This window comes from Akebia trifoliata, unplaced genomic scaffold (genome assembly GCF_017979445.1).
Source record: "Akebia trifoliata isolate Shusen 1 unplaced genomic scaffold, ASM1797944v1 Contig00079, whole genome shotgun sequence".
In the NCBI taxonomy this organism is placed as follows: Eukaryota; Viridiplantae; Streptophyta; class Magnoliopsida; order Ranunculales; family Lardizabalaceae; genus Akebia; species Akebia trifoliata.
In genome coordinates, this window is record NW_028236831.1 from 1 (window position 1) to 18,234 (window position 18,234).

The 18,234-nt window shown below is 33.3% G+C and overlaps 1 protein-coding gene across 1 annotated transcript; it reads right to left on the reverse strand.

Annotated features, from left to right (window-relative positions):
- Positions 1–2,941: 2,941 nt before the first annotated feature.
- LOC147382029 (G-type lectin S-receptor-like serine/threonine-protein kinase At4g27290) lies at positions 2,942–9,206 on the reverse strand. Its single transcript, XM_086429674.1, has 7 exons — positions 7,831–9,206; positions 5,773–5,916; positions 4,426–4,583; positions 4,130–4,340; positions 3,793–4,030; positions 3,566–3,716; positions 2,942–3,441 (listed from the first exon to the last, which is right to left on the reverse strand). The coding sequence occupies exons 1-7, from the start codon at positions 9,104–9,106 to the stop codon at positions 3,136–3,138; spliced, it is 2,484 nt and encodes an 827-aa protein (XP_086285800.1). The 5' UTR covers positions 9,107–9,206; the 3' UTR covers positions 2,942–3,135.
- Between the last annotated feature and the right edge of the window lie 9,028 nt (positions 9,207–18,234).

Sequence of the window (18,234 nt, forward strand, 5' to 3'; positions counted from 1 at the left end):
TTATGTCATTTGTGTCACATGTCAAACATTGGGCTGTGGGCAAATTTACGCTCACAGCATTGTGAGCAAAAAAATCACTCACCATGCCCGTCTTCTTGTTTTGTTTAACAAGTTTCTTTGTTAAAGTCATCACCGATTCTACCACTATAGGAGGGGTAGGGCTACTGAATTAAACCAACCCAAATTAGGACTAAGTATAATTAATCTAAGATTAGGATTTATTCAATATTGTAGTTTCAGTCAAATTTGTTTTACAACTTCGATTATGACTTTATCTCTTTAAGAGTTTTAGTTTTATTGGGTTATAATTTCATTTTGCTTATTAATAGCACCCAAAAGTATGGTTCATTCTGTTGAGATGTAGAAATTTCTATTTTATTATTTTAAATAGTGAAATCATTCTTCAATTCTTCTCCGTGTTCTTTTGGACATATGGTGTGTTTGGTATCCTTGTCAACAATAAATTTCATAAACCTACCTTGAGATTCGTGAAATAAGCTCGCAAATTATTTTATATTGATTTTGATGAAATGAGAGTATAAATCTCAGTATTTTCCTTTGATTAACAGTCAAGTGCAAAAATAAAAATGACGAGTGTAATTTTCTTCTCTTCGGACTTTATGTTTTATCGGTTGAGAATGTGATTTTTGACGTGTGAATCGTTGCTTTTGATGCTTGATCTTCTGTAAAGATTTATGTAATTTTTCTTCTCTTTAGGCTTCACACTTTATCGGTTGAAAATGATTTCTTGACTGTTGAATAATGGTTTTTGAGCTTGATCTTTTGTAGAGGTTTATGCAAATTTTTTTCTCTCCGAACTTCATACTTTATCGGTTGAGAATGATTTCTTAGCTTTTGAAAAAAAAACTTTTGAGTTTGATTTTTCTCTTAAATCAAAATCTAAGTCTCTCTTGAAACGTTTTGCTTCCTCTCTAAAAAAGGGTTGTAGAACTTCTATCTTTTAAGAGAAAGTGATTCAGATCCCTTCCAACTGAGGGAAACTTTGGAATTCACAGACTTAAGAATCATTTAACTTTTCAATTATACCCAAACTTAAAGAACTTTGATTATTCGTTTAAAGGTTAAACTCGTCCAAATCCAATTTTAAGGACTATGGATTGTTAGTTAGTCATACACATTTATTTGAGTGTAGAGCCCAATACTTAATATGTGGATCACCTGAATTTAGTGGATAATGGATTTTCTTTGCAAAAACCCAATATTTAAAAGGCTTATCCCAATTAATGAGCCCAAACTATATGGGTTCATTTACGATTTTTTGACTTATTTTGATTTATAAAATTTATAAAGGTCTTTTTTAAAATTTTCATATCTACAAATGCCCCATCAAGGATGCACTGTCAATAGTGTAGCTGACGACGACGTATCATTAATTATGCCGTCAGAAGTGCAAATGCTTTAGCGAAAATAAACCATTATGTTGGCATTCTCATCTTCACATTAAGTAGAACTCAAGATCTCCTTGTTTGGCCTTTTAGTGCATTTGTCTTTCAAACTAGTGAAGCCTAGTGAAGATCCTAAACAATACCAAAAAATGAAGAATTTCATAAGACATGGCAATGGAGCCCTATGGGACCAGTTGGATCACTCTTAAAATGTTGGGCCCACAAGGATGTATGTAATTGAAGTGGATTTGAATTGGCTTTAAGAACTGGAGTTGGACTTTAATAATCTTTGCACTAGACACGTGCTAAAGAGGAAGAATTTGGACTTTGGAAATTGAATCTTCTCTTTGAAGGTTTGAGGCCAGAAAAGACAATGGCTTTGATTTTTTACAAATACGTGCCATAAAAGGATTGAAGATGGACTCGGATAAAGGAGTTGGGTGATTAGGGTGGACTTGCAGATTTGGGATTTTTTTTTTCTTTAAAAGTGAGGTCCACAAGAGAACAATTTACCTCTTTTTTTTGTGATCAAAAGTGGCAAGCAGACGTGAATTAGGACATGAACTAGATAGAGTCTATCCAAACCATGTGTCCAATTCAAGCAAGAAGACAAGAGGTAGTCTTAAACCTCATACAAAGTCAAGATGAGGCTACCCAGCCCTTGTATAATGTCACCGACGACTTCAATTGGGTCATTCATCACCCGTGATGTTGTGGTGGATTGGTCACAGTAATAAATTATTTTCCTTTATCTTGCCATGAACGAATTTCCTCCATCATCTCCCCTTTTATCTCTCTTTTAAGATGTGTTTTCATCCACACTAATGGAAGCAAGAAGAGGCCCAACATTGACTATCTCTAACCAAAGATGGAGTGTCATGGCCATAACATCACAAAAGTGAAGTATATCATGACCAACTTGCCAAAATCATGAAATTATGGCCGAATATGATTAAATATGAGATAATGGAGATTTGGATCCCTTCGGTGGAAAAGTCATAGGGATCTTGGATCCATTGCCTACAAATCCTGTAGTGGGAGTATAGAACTAACTAAAATCTTCTCTGTTAGAGAGTATTGATGGAAAGTTTTTGTTCTAATATTTGTTTTTTTCCCTTTTCTTTCAATTTTTTTATTGTGCTGCGGCCCCCATTTCGAGTGGGTTTTTTTTTTCCAAGCTCTTACAAAATTTCGTTCAATACAAGCATGTGGTATGGGATCATATTTTTTTTTTTTTTATGCCAACATGTGAGCTCACGACCGTAGTAAAATTTGAAATCTTACTAATTGTGAATTCAGATTCGTTCCTGACTGTCAAAAGTATTAAGGAATAATGGAACACGCCATGGAGATTAGATTAATAAGCCTTGTCAGAGACATTAGAAGTGCTATGCAGTGTTTTAACTCAGTTATGCCAGAGTTTACTTGGCGAGAATCAAACAAAGCAGCAGATTGATTAGTAAGCAAAGGAGCTTTAAATGAGCATTTTTGTATTTTAGATTATCTAACTGCAACAAAGGTTTCATACCTTTCCACATTTTTATCCAAGTTTATTTGATTTGTGGTTTTTATTTGCGTACTGTTTCTAATTCGAGAGTTCTCAGGTTTCCTGCTTCATTCACTAATAGAATAGAAACTCTATCAAACATACAAGAACTTACAAGAAAACATATATGAAACAATACAAATTGTTAAGTTCGGTTCCAATACTTGGGTAGCACCAAATCTTCTATCGACCCTCTATCAATGAAATAGTTACCTCATTCGAACACAACCTTTTCCCACTTGATGATGAATTTGCCTCAATGAGACTCCTTTCATTGTAAAATCCAGGTTGTTTGGGTTGGGGCGTGATTGCAGTCTCGCTACCAAACATTAACACAACAGATGACATATTAGGCCTGTCTTCTGGGCGTTGTTGCACACATAAAAGACCGACTTGGATGTATCTCAACACTTGAGACTCGGGTAACCCATCCCCTGTCAATGTATCAACTAATTCCAAGGCCTTGCCTTCATTCCATAGTTTCCATGCCTAGAAAAAAAAAAATTCAAATTCAATTCTTACTCATCAAAAAATAGAAAAGAATTTACATTCTAGATAATTAAAATTTTAACTTACAAGAGGATGGAAAGATATTCATTGCTATATCACTTACATGTCCAAGAAGGTTAAGATCATGGTCAGGATGATCAAATCCTCTGTTCCTCTTGCCACTAATTATCTCCAACACCAAAACACCAAAGCTAAAGACATCGGATTTTATTGAAAATATCCCATCAATCGCATACTCCGGAGACATATAACCACTACATGACATCATCAAAGAAAAAAAGTTGTAAGCAATGAAAATATGTGCATGGAAAATAATTCTATAATACTTACTAAGTTCCAACCACCCTTGCTGTTACTGCTTCTATCTGGTTACCTCCAAATGTTCTTGCCATGCCAAAATCTGAAATTTTGGGGTTCATCTCACTATCTAGTAGAATATTGCTAACTTTGAGATCCCTATGGATAATTCTAAGTCTTGAATCTCTATGAAGATAAAGAAGTCCTTGAGCTATGCCGACGATAATATCGAAGCGTTTTTGCCAACTCAGTAAAGCATATCTCGCTTGATCTGAACTAATTTAATAAAAGTTAGATTTTTTCCTTCAAAATTTACTGGATAAACAATCCAATTAAGTCAAATATGTAAAGTTGTAAGAGAGGACCAAACCAAAGATAAAGAAGTCTAAACTTTTGTTGGGCATATATTCATAGATTAACAGCTTTTCTTCTCTTTGAATGCAGCACCCCAGAAGCCTAACTAGATTCCGATGTTGAAGTTTGGCAATCAAAATAACCTCGTTCTTAAACTCGTTGAGGCCTTGCCCAGAATTCTTTGAAAGCCTCTTTACCGCTATTTCTTGTCCTGTTGGAAGCTCGCCCTAAGGATTATCACAAGTGAATAAGATTATGAGAACATTCAACTTAATTCACACTTATTTGATGAGATTAATAATGGGAAGTTACCTTGTAAACAGGACCAAAACCACCCTCTCCAAGTTTATTCTCACAAGAGAAGTTATTAGTGGCATTTGCAATTGTAACGAAATCAAACGAAGGTAGGTCCAGCTCCCCATTCGAGTTTTCGTCAATGTAATCTTTGGTTTGGTTTTTTTCTTTATAGCCTGTTTATTTACAATGAAAATAATTGGAAATATTTTAATTATATGAATTTAAGTGACTAGCAATATGATATTTGGATATATTTCCTGAGACTGATTCATATTTTTCGAACCATATATGCAAATGTGATGCATTGGATAACTAAAAGGATCTTTCAGGTGCTTGACACATCTAACAATTAAAACTATACAATTTGCTATAAAGGCAAAGGATATAGACGCGTCGTTCAATATTTGGCACACTTGTGCGTGATTTCCTCAGTAAAAAAAATCAATCTGATTCGTTCGTAATGATTACTATTATTCGAACAGTAGCATTAGATACCTAGCCCACCCCTACATATGCTACATGTGTGCTGTAGGATCATGCATGAATGAGTAAGAAGCCATAGGTCACCCACATAACAAATAAAGTAAGGGACATTAATAGAACAACACTGTTATTAGAAAATTAAAGGACCAACACATTTTAAAAATATTTTTCAAAGTGGTAAGTTTATACGATTGAGAATAAAAAATTATTCCAAAGCAGCAATTTTTTCTCCCTGTAAACTGGTCTTCCGTTATAGACTAATGAAAAATGATCTTAAATGCCCTCATCTTCAATCTGTAATAAAAAAAATCCTTAATTTTTCTTCCCAAAACGAGTTATATTCGATCTCTGAATGAGTGATTATTTTCATCTTTTAGTTCATAAATTCTATCTTGTTTTTGTGGTTGAAGAGATGATTAAAAACATTTTTAAGGTTGAAGTAGAATAAGCTTGAGGTTGAAGAGTAGGGTAAAAAAAGTTTTACCCAAGAGAGATGGGCATTTATGTCGTTAATTTTCATTAGTTAGGGACTAGGGTAATCAAGGCAATTTCTAGAAAACTTAAAAATAATTTAAAAATAAATTAATAAATAAATAAATAAATAAAGTTGCGCCACTTCAACTGGCAGAAAACTTAAAACAAATTTTAAAATAAATTAATTTTTTTTGCTACTGCAAGTGGCGAAATAGGTTAGTCTTTATGATTTCACAAAAATTGATAATTTTTTTATAAATAATTTTTTATTTTAATTTTTTTTTCCCCCCAAAAAAAATTAGTTTTTCAAAACCGTAAAATAATCAATCTTGTGGTCCATAAAATAATGCAGATTGTACCATCAGTGCAAGGAAATTTGATCAACAAAGGCAGTAATTAACCCACCTGTTTGCTTTGTCCTGTTCTTCCAAATGATACAACAAATGATCAAACCCAACGAAAGTGCTCCAACAACTACGGATACAGATACCTTCACAACTATTCGTTTCGTCTTCTTTTTGGAATCAACACGTACTGGTTTGCCTGGCACTGTAAAACAGTAAAATGTCTTATGAGTTTGTCTAAGGAAAACTGTTTCCAAATACATGATCAGATGCTACGGGAATGTAAAACACAAATTTATAAGAACTTTGAAAAAATAAGTGAAAAAAGACAAAAAAAAATCCGTTGAATTTGAATTATAAATTTGGGAGTTGATGATCATCCATTTTAAAAGTCTTTGATCATGCCAAGAATCTTTAGTTTAATTTTCTCTTAAATCTTGATCTGGACCATGGACACTGGAAGCTAAGGTAATTTAACTAAAAATTATATCTGTTTGAAGAAATATAAATTAAAGAAGGTATTTAATTTAAGGTATATAAGATATAGTTCAAGTCGAATTCTTCGGCATACAGTAACTTTTATGGGTTAATACTTGCCTTTGGATTGTTTGTTCTTGACTTCTTGAAATTTGTCAAAAAATCCTACCTTTGTGTCCAATCTTGCAACTCATGTACCACCTAGCTTAAGTATGTGTAGAGAGGGGAGGGTGGGGACAAATGTGTGTGTGTGAGAGAGAGAGAGAGAGAGAGAGAGAGAGAGACGTTGGAGAGGTGGGGTGTGTGTATGTGAGCACAACAGGTTGAGAGGGAGTGGTTAGGCCGATTGATTTAGGGGGTATTTATACACTACGTTAAAACTGAAAACTTTGTCAGGAAAATTCGATGAGTAAAGGCCCACGAATTTTAGAAATTGAATCTCGATGCCCTAGGGCCATCAAATTTTTTTTATATTGACGGCTTGGAGCCATCGAATTTTTTCGATCCTCCATTAATTTGATGGTTTCGATGCGTTATAAATAAAAAACTTTGACGGAAAAAAAAAAAAAAAGGCCTTGGTCTGTCAAATTTTATAAAACTCGACGACCTTAGATAGTCAAACATAAGTTCTTTTTACATTGTGATAGGATAGTTAAGGTTAAGATCTCATAATGGTGGTTCATAGCTCAAAATTCTTGAATTAATGAAAGAATGAATCTAAATATTAAAGAATATTTAAGCATTAATGAGTGAGCCTTGGGTTCTTCAAAAATTAACTAAGGGGGCCGGTAAACATGCATGGGACGTCCAACAGTGCAGGCCCATGTGTATTCACACCTCCCAATTAATCTCCCTTAGGCCACATAACTCCTTCGGTGACTATCAAGTCGTGTCCATGTGATTGCCAATGTGGTGTCCATGTAGCCATGCACGTAAATTATTTATGACAAAATATAATATAAGGTAAGAACTTAATAGATTTATGTATGAACCTATATTTAATCTGATATAACACTTAATTAATAAAAATGAATAATATAAGTAATTAGAATTAACTTAAACCTATCCACTTACTAATAGTTAATATAAAAATTATCCAATTCCCCGAAATATTTTTCCAAGACCCATTATTGTAACCGAAAAAACAATCGTGACACTGATGCCATGCAAACAATTCAAGTTGGATTAATTATCTTGAATTTTCCATGAGTTAATTACAGTCAATCCTAGCTAATAAGTTTTATGTAAGAAACTAAATCCAATTCATCTACCAATCAGATCCCTTATATATAATAGGATCCTAATATCTATAGAAATGATTTGATGCATATAAGTACACCTTATTATATTACTTCTTATCTAATACTCTAACATCATGAAACATGTTGGTATGTACAAGAATAGATTTGTTACTATGTTTTGCTTAAATTAAAATATTGTGGAACGTTTTAGGAACTTTCTCTAAACATACTTTTTATATTATTTTTGCTGAACAAGCAAAGGAGCATGTTGAGAAAAGGTAAAAAAGGCTTAATTAATTTTGTAATTACTAATGCCCCTAAATGATAAAGAAAACAATAAAAGATAATAATGACGAGAAAAACACTGAACAGATGGAGATTTATTCGTGATAGATTTTTACCTAATTCTGAAGTTGCCATCCGAAGATAAATATCTTGCCCACCAGTGGTGAACTGGGTAATATCAACCAAATCTCCAAACCAGAGGTAACAGCCACTACCTCCTCCTCTAATATCAGAATTAGCATAAGCCGTACAAGAACAATTTCTCAAGCAGGCCACCTTGCATTCCTCAAGACTCATGCTTTTGTTCATCCACAAGATTGACGCATCTGGCAATTTCCCAGCTGAAAATTTCACAAACCCATCATTGTTACAATCCAGTGGTGTTGTCCTTATGCATCCACCTGACCAATCAAGCCCTTCCCAATCTTTTGGAGATTTGGGTGTAAATCCATATATACAATCGCAAACGGATGCGTTATTGATGTTACAAATTCCATAAACACCACAGATGCCATAATTCTCGCATTGGTCTTTCTGCATCGAGTAAATGATTTTCCACTCTTTGCTTCGATCATTCCATGAAAGGCATTGAATCAAGCCCGTTGGTTCCAATACACATCTAAACATAATGGAATTGTCAATCCATTCATACTTGTAATACATCTCTTCCTTGTTGACAATGAAACTTGGTTTGTAGAAGGAGTTATTCTTCCGCACAGGTGCGCCACTAAATCGAACACCATTCCATGGCCCAGATCGATACGTCTCGATCCTTCCTTTATGCACAACTAATTGAAGAACTCCACGAGAATCCACTGCATAACTGATATCACCAGCTGAAGAAGGGTCTTCGGTGCTCTTCCAAGACGTCAAATTCCAATTCATACCAGTTTTTAAGTTGTATCCCAGCTTCATGTCCGGTAATAATGTATCGGATGGATAATCAAAGCTCTGCCAGATATAGCTGTTGTGATTGTCGTTACTGCTTTCATATTTCAAAACAAGATTCCCCGAGTCCAAGAGCTGAGCAATTGGATTATTTGAAGTCGAATGATTTGAAGACGTCCAAATAATGCTTTTGAATCCATTGAGAAGTACAAGATTTCCATTGTCGTCGATCTTTAATAGTCCCGATGAATCATTAAGTGGGTTGTTTCTGTTTGCAACCCAAACTACTGTTTGAACTGGGATACTTTTGTACCATATTCCCAAGTATCGATTTTTGGAATTACCAGGACTGAAAAATCCTAATTCGAAGATTTGGGCCGAGGAAACTAAGGTCTGGTTGTCTTTGAGGACTTGAGTGGAAGTAAGATTGTTGGTTGCAGTTGAGATATTTGGCAAGGAAAAGAGTAAGGTGAAGCTGAAAACAAGAAACAGAAGATTGTCCATTGAAGGATATTTCTTAATTCTTGACACAATAAAATTTTTATGAGAAGAGCAGCATCGCCTACTGCTCTTAGTCGTTCCGTGTCAAAATTAAGTCAGGGTCTACCTGGTCGACTCTACTTTTCTCTCTCCTTTCTACTTTGAGTCCAGCTAACCTTACTAAGTAAGGATTTTATCCTCACTAAGAGCAACTCCAACCGTGCTACCTGTACCATACCCATTTTATTGGTAGCAATTATGGGTATGGATATCCATGGGACACTCCAACCGTACTACCTATAAATTGTTTAATATTTTTTAAATTCAATTCAGATTAAAAAATTTCTGAAATTCACTTATTTTTAAAACAAATGCCTGAATTTTTTCCCTCCAAGAAAGATGGGTATGGAAAATGCGAATAACCAAAAATTGGTGAGGGGTGGGTCTTGCATTGGAGACACCATTTTTGGACTCCACTACCCTACACTAAAGTTGTGAAGGGATGGGAATTATGTTGGAGTTGCTCTAAGGGTCCTTGAGCTCACCTTGTGGCATCCAAAAGCAGTATCCCATGCTTCAAAGTTTTAGAAGACAAAATTCTATAAACTTTGAAAAAAATTCCAAAAAAAAACTAATTTTTACCATTGAATTTCAAGTTTAAGTTTGCTAGTAATGTAAAAGTTCGGTAGCCACCCATTGTCAAAATATTGGATAAAACTCAAAAGAAATTATTTTTCTAAAATTATTTTCAAACAAACTAAAAGGGCTGTGGTATTGGATTTGTTCATGTGATGGTCCATTTGAGCAAAACTATTCTTAGTAAGGCTTAAGATATTACTAAGGTAGTAAGGAAAAGGGTTCTCTTCTACTTTTTCTTCAATAATTAGTTTTTTCAATTATTAGTTTTCTATTGTCCAATCAAATTAAGGGAAGACCTTGCTTTTTTTCTTTCTCTTTCTACTTTTTCATCTATTATTAGTTTTGAGAAACATTTTCCTAACTAACTTAGGAAAGATTCAAGTCTTACCGTCGTTTTGCTCAAATGGATGACCACATTAACAGTCCAACACCATAGCCTTCTAAGCTGCTTCCAAAAACTCATAAAAAAATTAAAATTAAAATTCGAAAAAATAATTTTTTTTAACTTGATCCATTTTTGGAAAATGGATGTTACTGAACTTCCACATATGTAACTCCCAAACTTAAAATTGAAATTCAACTATGAAAATAATTCTTTTTTGAGATTTTTTTTCAAAGTACATAGAATATTATCCTCTACAACCCTGAAGCATTGGATTATGTTTTTGGATGCCGGAAGTTAAACCCCAAGACCTTTAGTGATGGTGAAATCTTTATTATCTTAAGTAAGGCTAGTAGGACTCATTAGTTTTCTTTTGTGCAAATTGCAAGTTGCACACCGTGTAAAAGTGGAAAGAGCTACAGAACCTCTTTCATTTTACGTTTATTTATTTCATTTCAAACGACAGAAGCCCTTTACTTTTTTAAAGACACTTTTCCATATTCCTAAATAACCGAGATTAATGGTGGCATTATACTTGTGATAATTCACGATCAAGTGACATTGAAATTTACATTGTTTCACACATTGCTGACATGTAGGTGCACACAAAATCAAAGATGCTTTTAACTTGTATCTCGATGAAAAGCATCTATGGTTCCAAACATACATCCAGGTCAGCAATGTGTGAAATCATGTAAAGTTTAATGTTTTACATACAGAGGTTTTCAAGTCGCACCTTTATTTGAATTAATAGCATTATTTTCCAAAAAACGTGATTTAATAATATATTGTTACAAGTGCGATGTAATGGCGATTTAAAAAAAAAAAAAAAATTGTGGCTTGATTAATGGTGAGATAGTAGATTCTATTGATTTGATGCTTGGTACAAAAAGCAATGAGATTGGAGATTTCCAAAATTGTGGAAGGAGTATCATAGTAATTTCATCAGAGTTTTTTTTCTCCTTTTTTTTTTTTTTTTTTAAAACTTTTGCACGATTTGAGAATTTAAACAAACAATGTAACGAAATGGGAATTAGACCAAAATGTGCGCATGTTTTGGGAATTATTTCTTGATTGAATCATGTGCAAGAATCATATTGAGTATCGACTCAAAATTCAATCAAGACAACTAGACTAAGCTGATTTTGAACTTGAGCAAAAAATAAATTTAATCGGTAAGCTGGGTTATTTAAGGGAACCCACCATTTTTATTAATCACTCACAAATATAGTTACATGATAAATCGTCTAGAATGATTCTTCTTAGCTCTTGAGGTATGATATCTTCATCTCAATTACATAAAAAAAAAATTCTCACTGACTCCCAATCGAGCTAAAAAATCTGCTGCTCTATTAGTCTCTCTCCAAAAAAATTCAAACGTACAAGTTGCAAATGAGTTAACCAAGCTGCTAATTGCCTGCACCTCTTCAAAGTACTTCCAAGAAGTTTCTATTTCCCCTGTAATGAATTTGATTGCATAGCGCAAATCCGATGAGATAAGAATATGAAAAATACCTTCATGCATACCCCACTGCCTCTCTTATTGCTTTGAGCTCTATAGAAATTATATCTTCGTCATCACAACCCGACCACGCTGCAAATTGCAGACCGCCCAGAGTATTTCTTCTCACAAAGCTAAACCCTCCACTTGCCTCTGACAGTGATCCATGCCCTACCCATTTTTGTAATTCTCTTTGTTTAGATTTACTTTTATATCAAAGTCGGTATTTATTCTAAGTTGAAAACTAAAAAAGAAGCATATAAGTACATTTAAGTAAATGCAAGCATAGTGATAAAAATCGTGATTTCTTTTTTATTCGAAAAATCCTGCTTCTAATTATATACAATTAAATCATGGTTTTTATGGGTACAACATGCTCAATTATTCAACCTCAAATTAAATCACGGTTTCTACGGGTACAACATGCCCAATTATTCAAACCCCGAGGCCCAGACTAATATTTTGTAAAGTGGGGCCTATTAGAACTGTAGAGGGGCAATTCAATAAGGCATCTAAACCCCACATGTCCAGATATTAGATTAGTAGGAGAACAGAACTAACCAATTTTTTTCTAAGTGGTACCTAGGATGCCCAACTCGTCTGAAGGGTAGAGCTTGAATGACAGCTCTGTCTAGTATATAAATCGAGCAGGGTAAGCTTCTGAGTGGTCTTCGAATCTCAGATCCTATGATTTTAGAAAAGATCCCAAGAGTCAAGGAAATAGATAACGGAGTCTGATAGAATCTTTACCTTCTCAATATCCTCTCCTAAAGGTAAGGAATCCCTATTGGAGATCCTTGAAGATCAGGGATCTCAAGGAGATTCCTTATTCAATGAGATTTCTTAGAAAGAGTTATAAATAGAGGAGGATACTCAAAAAGGATGGGTTCAAAAGATCAGAGAGTCCATTACTAATTAACTAGAGCTAAACATAGTCTTTTGTTAGATGCAGATTACAGATAATAAAATGAACAAATAAAACTTTTGTGAGCAAAGGTCGATCCACAAGGATAACGATTGATTCGAAACTTCTTTCAACTTAAAACCAATACAGATTTGAGTAACCAAATTAAAACAGATTTATGAGAGATTGTAGAGAGAATGAAATAAAACAAGAAATGAAATGCAATGTAAAGATTGCAAGTTATCTCAATATCTTGACAGTTCTATATCTATTTCAATCCACGCAACAAAGCTCTTGTTCGTGGATCGGAATGTCAATCAATTAAATTCCTTATGTAAATCAAATATATGTGAATCCTTAACTAAGATGAGATTATCAGATTTTTTTTTGTTCCATGTTTATCACTGAGTATGATTAAACTTGATCTTATCTAAACATTAATCATCAAAGTTATGACACTAGAAATAAATCAGATAATCATAACTTAAGAGCCTTTTCAAAAGCATAATAAAATAAAGGCAATAGAACTGATTAAACAAGATTAAGATAAACTCACCCCAACTTCATTGACCTCTCTATGGAGAGTCTAGTCGATCATCACGAGGAACAAATTACAATAAGATAAAATAGAGAGAGAACGGAGTGGAGAAGAGAATAAGAGTTTCTTTGTTACTTTTTTATTCCAAAAATCAGCTTGAATCTCTTTTTTACACAACTTGAAAGTATGGTGAAAACTAAACTTAAACTACAAGAAGAAAGAAAAAACAAAAGGGGAAGAGAGGCTTCTTCAACTCTCACTCTACAAGATCACTCTTTCTCATAAAAATAAAAAATTACAAAGTAGAATTAGGAAGAAGGGAGGGGACCCATTCCGTTGAAACAACCCCTCAATTTATAGAGTTTTTGGGTCATATCCATTTTAGTTTCTTCAAGACTGATCCATTAATGCGAAGGCAAAATGGCCTAAAAGTTCCTGCACAAATCTCAAGGCTATTCTTCCTAGGCTCACCGCGGTGCACCACACCCTTATTGCTGCTCGGTGACGTGGAAGAATTTTACTCCGAATTTTGGGTGGCTGATCCAAATTGGCTCAAGCATTGTAGTGATGATTTTTGTCATTTTCATTTATCTACGAATTTGGCCTTTTTACCTGCAACCAATAGAAATTTTTTTAGTTATCATTAATTTGGAATTTTTATATGATTTGCTTTTATTTGAGAAAAATAACAATCAAGAATAGATAAACTCTCTGTAATTATGGTCCTAGAAATGACTTTCTAGGACATGATCATCATCGAAGAGTTTTTTGCAGGTACCACACCTGTATCACCATCACAAATTGGAAAGAGCAAGGAACACGAGACGATTAGAGGGAACTGAGTTATAAGAATTAACATGAAATTGCCTCTATAAGAACTCTAGCGAATTGACTCATAAGGATGGAACACCATGTGGCAATTTATTGTGAAGTGGAGGATGTCAAGAAACGCTTTGGGGGTGTTATGGAAAAACCTTTTGGCCATGTAATGACAAAAGAAATTTCTTTTCTTTTGCTGTATAAGAGCAATCATGAGAATGAGAGAAGTCATTTTATTCTTAATGGTTAAAAGAACATATCTTGGGATTTTGAGTGTAGAAGGTTTTTTTTATGAGTTGTCATAGTATGACTCGCCAGGTGGCATACTCTAATGACTCCATGACGTGGACAAGTTCGGGAATTGTAGATTTGTACACCTTGGAATACATGATTGCATTTCCCCATAAAAAGTGTATCCCGAGGGAACCATGTATCTCGAAGCATATAAATCTATGGTTCCCGAATTTGTCCATGTCATCAAGTCATTTGAGTATGCCACCTTATGAGTCATATTATCAGGCCTCTTTTTTTATTTACTATTACATGCATTGAATATAGGTGTGAATTTATGCCTTGCAAAGTTGAGAAGTCAAAAGATGGTAATCTTACATGAATTATGGGAGGATTGTCCTCCTTGTTGTGAAATCCATTGTTACGTACCGTGTTCTCCCGTGATTTAACTCGTTTTCGTGATTTTGTTAATGTTGACTACATGCAATCCTTATGGTTTGTTTACACATTACACTTTGCTATGATATTGGATCCAGATTTATTTTCATGTTTATTCTATTCTATTGGTGATAGCAAAAGGGTTTGCAAGTTCACTTAACACCTCTATTTTTATCAGTAAATTGGAATTAAAGGGACCCCACCCTTCTTATTAGATTGCCTCCTAGAATAATTACAAGTTACATCATCAAGGAGAATTCTTGAAAGCTCTTAAGGAATGGAATCAACCTAGTGTACTACAAAATACTCATCTGTTATAGCACCAAGTCGAGCAAGAAAATCAGCCACCCTATTAGTTTCCTACCAATAAAACTCAAATAAACACAAGCTGAAATTTACCAAAAGATGTTGATTTTCCTTCACCAATTTTTTTTATTTCCAAACCACCTCAATTTCCCCTTACAAACACTGTATCAGGTACATTGAGTCCGATGATACAATTATCCAGTTCAATCCCCTCATTGAAGCAAATTTCAGAGCTTAAAAAATTGCCCGCCTTGAATTAAGCATGAAATGAAACAAGATTAAGACAATGTTTTTTTTTAGATTGATAAGCTTGTGTTGAGGGGACCCCTCCCCGAAAACACTACTAGCGAGTGTAATTATAAGTAAGATCTTCCTCTAAAATTCTCATTATTACCATAGTTTGGATCTGATTTTGATTCAACTTGAGATCTGATGAAAACTGCTTCAGCTCCACAAGTGCACAAAATGATGGTAATACTCTTCACCGCTAGTTTAGCACCTTGGTCTAGTCCACTCAGGTTGACCTAACACGGTCATTGGACCGTAGTAGAGACCGACTTGTGTAGGACTATAAAAATGTGTCTTTAAAAAAGTAAAGGGCTTTTGTAATAAATAAAAGTTAAAAGAAAGTGATTCTGTAGCTCTTTCCATTTCTACACGGTGTGCACTTTGCAGTTTGCACAGTAGAAAACTAATAATAGAAGAAAAAGTAGAAAGGGGAAGAAAGAAAAGGAGAGTTGATCGACCAGTACTCTTCTCCCTCTCTCTACGTCTCACTCTAATCTCTATTTATAAATCGACCAGTACTCTTCTCCCTCTCTCTACGTCTCACTCTAATCTCGATTTATAAGTATCTCTCTCTCTCTCTCACTCTAATCTCTATTTATAAATCTCTCTCTCTCTCTCTCTCTCTCTTGTAGGGTTGCAATTTTCTATTTTTAAACTATGTTTAACCTAAGAAATTAAAGAAGTGAAAACTCCAAATTTTATATCTTAATTTCTTACTCGTATACTTGGATAATTTATCAAAGCATCTTAACATATTGAAAATACTTGATAGGACGTTTAGGTTTCACTTGCTTCATATATGGATAAATGTATTTTTAAGACATTTTTTTCTTCGCAAAAATTGTTTATAGCATGTATATGTACTTGAATGTTATTTTGGATATTCTTTTTAGTTGTTTCATATATTTCATTTTAGAAGTTATTTTGTTGATATATTTTTCTCCAAATTTTAGAGGAATCTCTTTTAAAGTAAAATTATTACTTCTCAAAATTTATATAAATTTTTAAATATAAGTCAATTTCTATGGTAAGATCTTTTTTTCTATTTATGTATCAATCTCCTATATTTGTTGTTAAATAATTGGTAGAATTTGCATAAGGAATGATGAAATTGCAGATGAAGAATTTTTATGTTTCAAAAAGAACAAATTGTGAAAAATGAAGAGAGTGCACCTGAACATGACAATAATGATGAGCTTGTAGATCGTCGATCTCGTGTTACCAAAGAGAAGACAAGAAGTGAAATAACTAATGTATTATATGATGTTTATCATAAAGTTTAAGAGTTTTAATCTATTTTGGATTTGTTTTTAATGATATAACATCGTAATACTTTAATTTTCATTATAGATGAAAATTATATTTCTCTTTTTGTATGACATTGTAACACTTTTTATTTGATAAAATATAGTATATTTATAATATTCATAGCATAATATTTTCCTCCCCGTTGCTCTAGTGACCCAATATTGAAATAATTTACTGTTCATACGAAGAAAAACAATGGGAGAATATTTTATAGATGTTCATCATGGTAAGTAAATTAGTTAGATCTAATTTAATACAATTTAAGTTTCCTTATAAAAATTCATTAATATATCGATTATTTGTTTCAAAAACATAATGGCCATTTTTATGGACAAATGAAGTAGATGAGTGTGACTTGGATAATGTGGTAGTTAAAAAACTTATGCATGACCTGGAGAAAGAAAAGAATATAATATATGCATTGATAGGATGCAATATCTTACTTATAGTATTTATTTTGATTTTAATTACAGTGTTAATAATAGTATTTCTCCTTTAACAATAATGGAGAAGTATAATAGTCTAAAACATATGGATATACGTACTATGTGTTTGTTTAAATGTTAATGTAGATGGTAATATGATATTTAGATGCTTATCTGAAGTAATGATTGATTTTATATTAATTTTTATAATTAATTAATATTATTTGAATAATGTCAACTTTATATGTCAAAAAATGTTATTTGATAGTTTTTGTATATGTAAGGGCAATTTTTCAAAATCCAACAATAAAAAGTTGTCAGACAAACATCAATTTCAAGTGTATGTGCTTTTATAACGAACAAGCTTCTACTAGATGTAACTTTCAGGCTCTAGGTTTCTGCTTCTTCCAAAAAATAACTCTTGGAGCTGGAGTTGGAACTAGAAACTATAAAGAACAGACCTTGAATGTTCATTGCATTCAAATATTCAATTTAATATTTGTAGATTTATTTTTTGTTGAATTACAACAACCAAAAAATCACATTTGTGGTAAAAAGAAAACAAGAGAACCAGTTTATTGTAGGGCTGTCAACGGATACCTATCCGATCGAATAGTGCTATATCCGAACTCGAATCCGAAAAAAAATATTGATATCCGAATTCGAATTCGAATCCGATCGGATATCTTTAACCAATATTCGAATTCGAATTCAAAAAATATATCGGATATCCGATAATATCCGATTTGATAAAAATCCTAATTCAGTGTAAAAAAAATCGATTTTCCTTAATTTTTTCAACTTCAGAAGTTTTAATCTTTAACGTATTTCAGTCTTAAAATCAAATAAGCTTTGATTTTTGAAAAAAAAAATGATTTTAAAATCAAATAAACTTTGATTTTTGAAAAAAAATTTATGAAAATTTTGAATAAAACATAGGGTTTTACTGAGAGAGAGATGAAGAAACTACCTGATGCTCGCTGACCGGAGACAATGACGGTTATGGAGCTCGCACGATTGAAAAAAATTGGGTTTTAGATTTACTTTAAGAGAGAGAGAGAGAGAAAGGAAATACCTACCTCGATGTTCGCCGGCCGGAGAAGAGGGTGACTGTGGGAGCTTGCACAGTGGAAACCCACGGTAGCTAGAAACGGTTGCTGGTTCTGAGTTTATGGATGAAAAATTAGAGAAGATAATATTTTGAGTTCCATTTCGTTGTGAAACTCGAATACACGAGAGCATATATGTATATAAATAACTTCTGTTGTGTAACATGAATATGTAACAGATGTTTTTTTAATTGGAGCGGATATTATCAAATCGGATATCGTAAGATCCGAATTCATATTCGAAATTCATTCGAATGTTAAAAT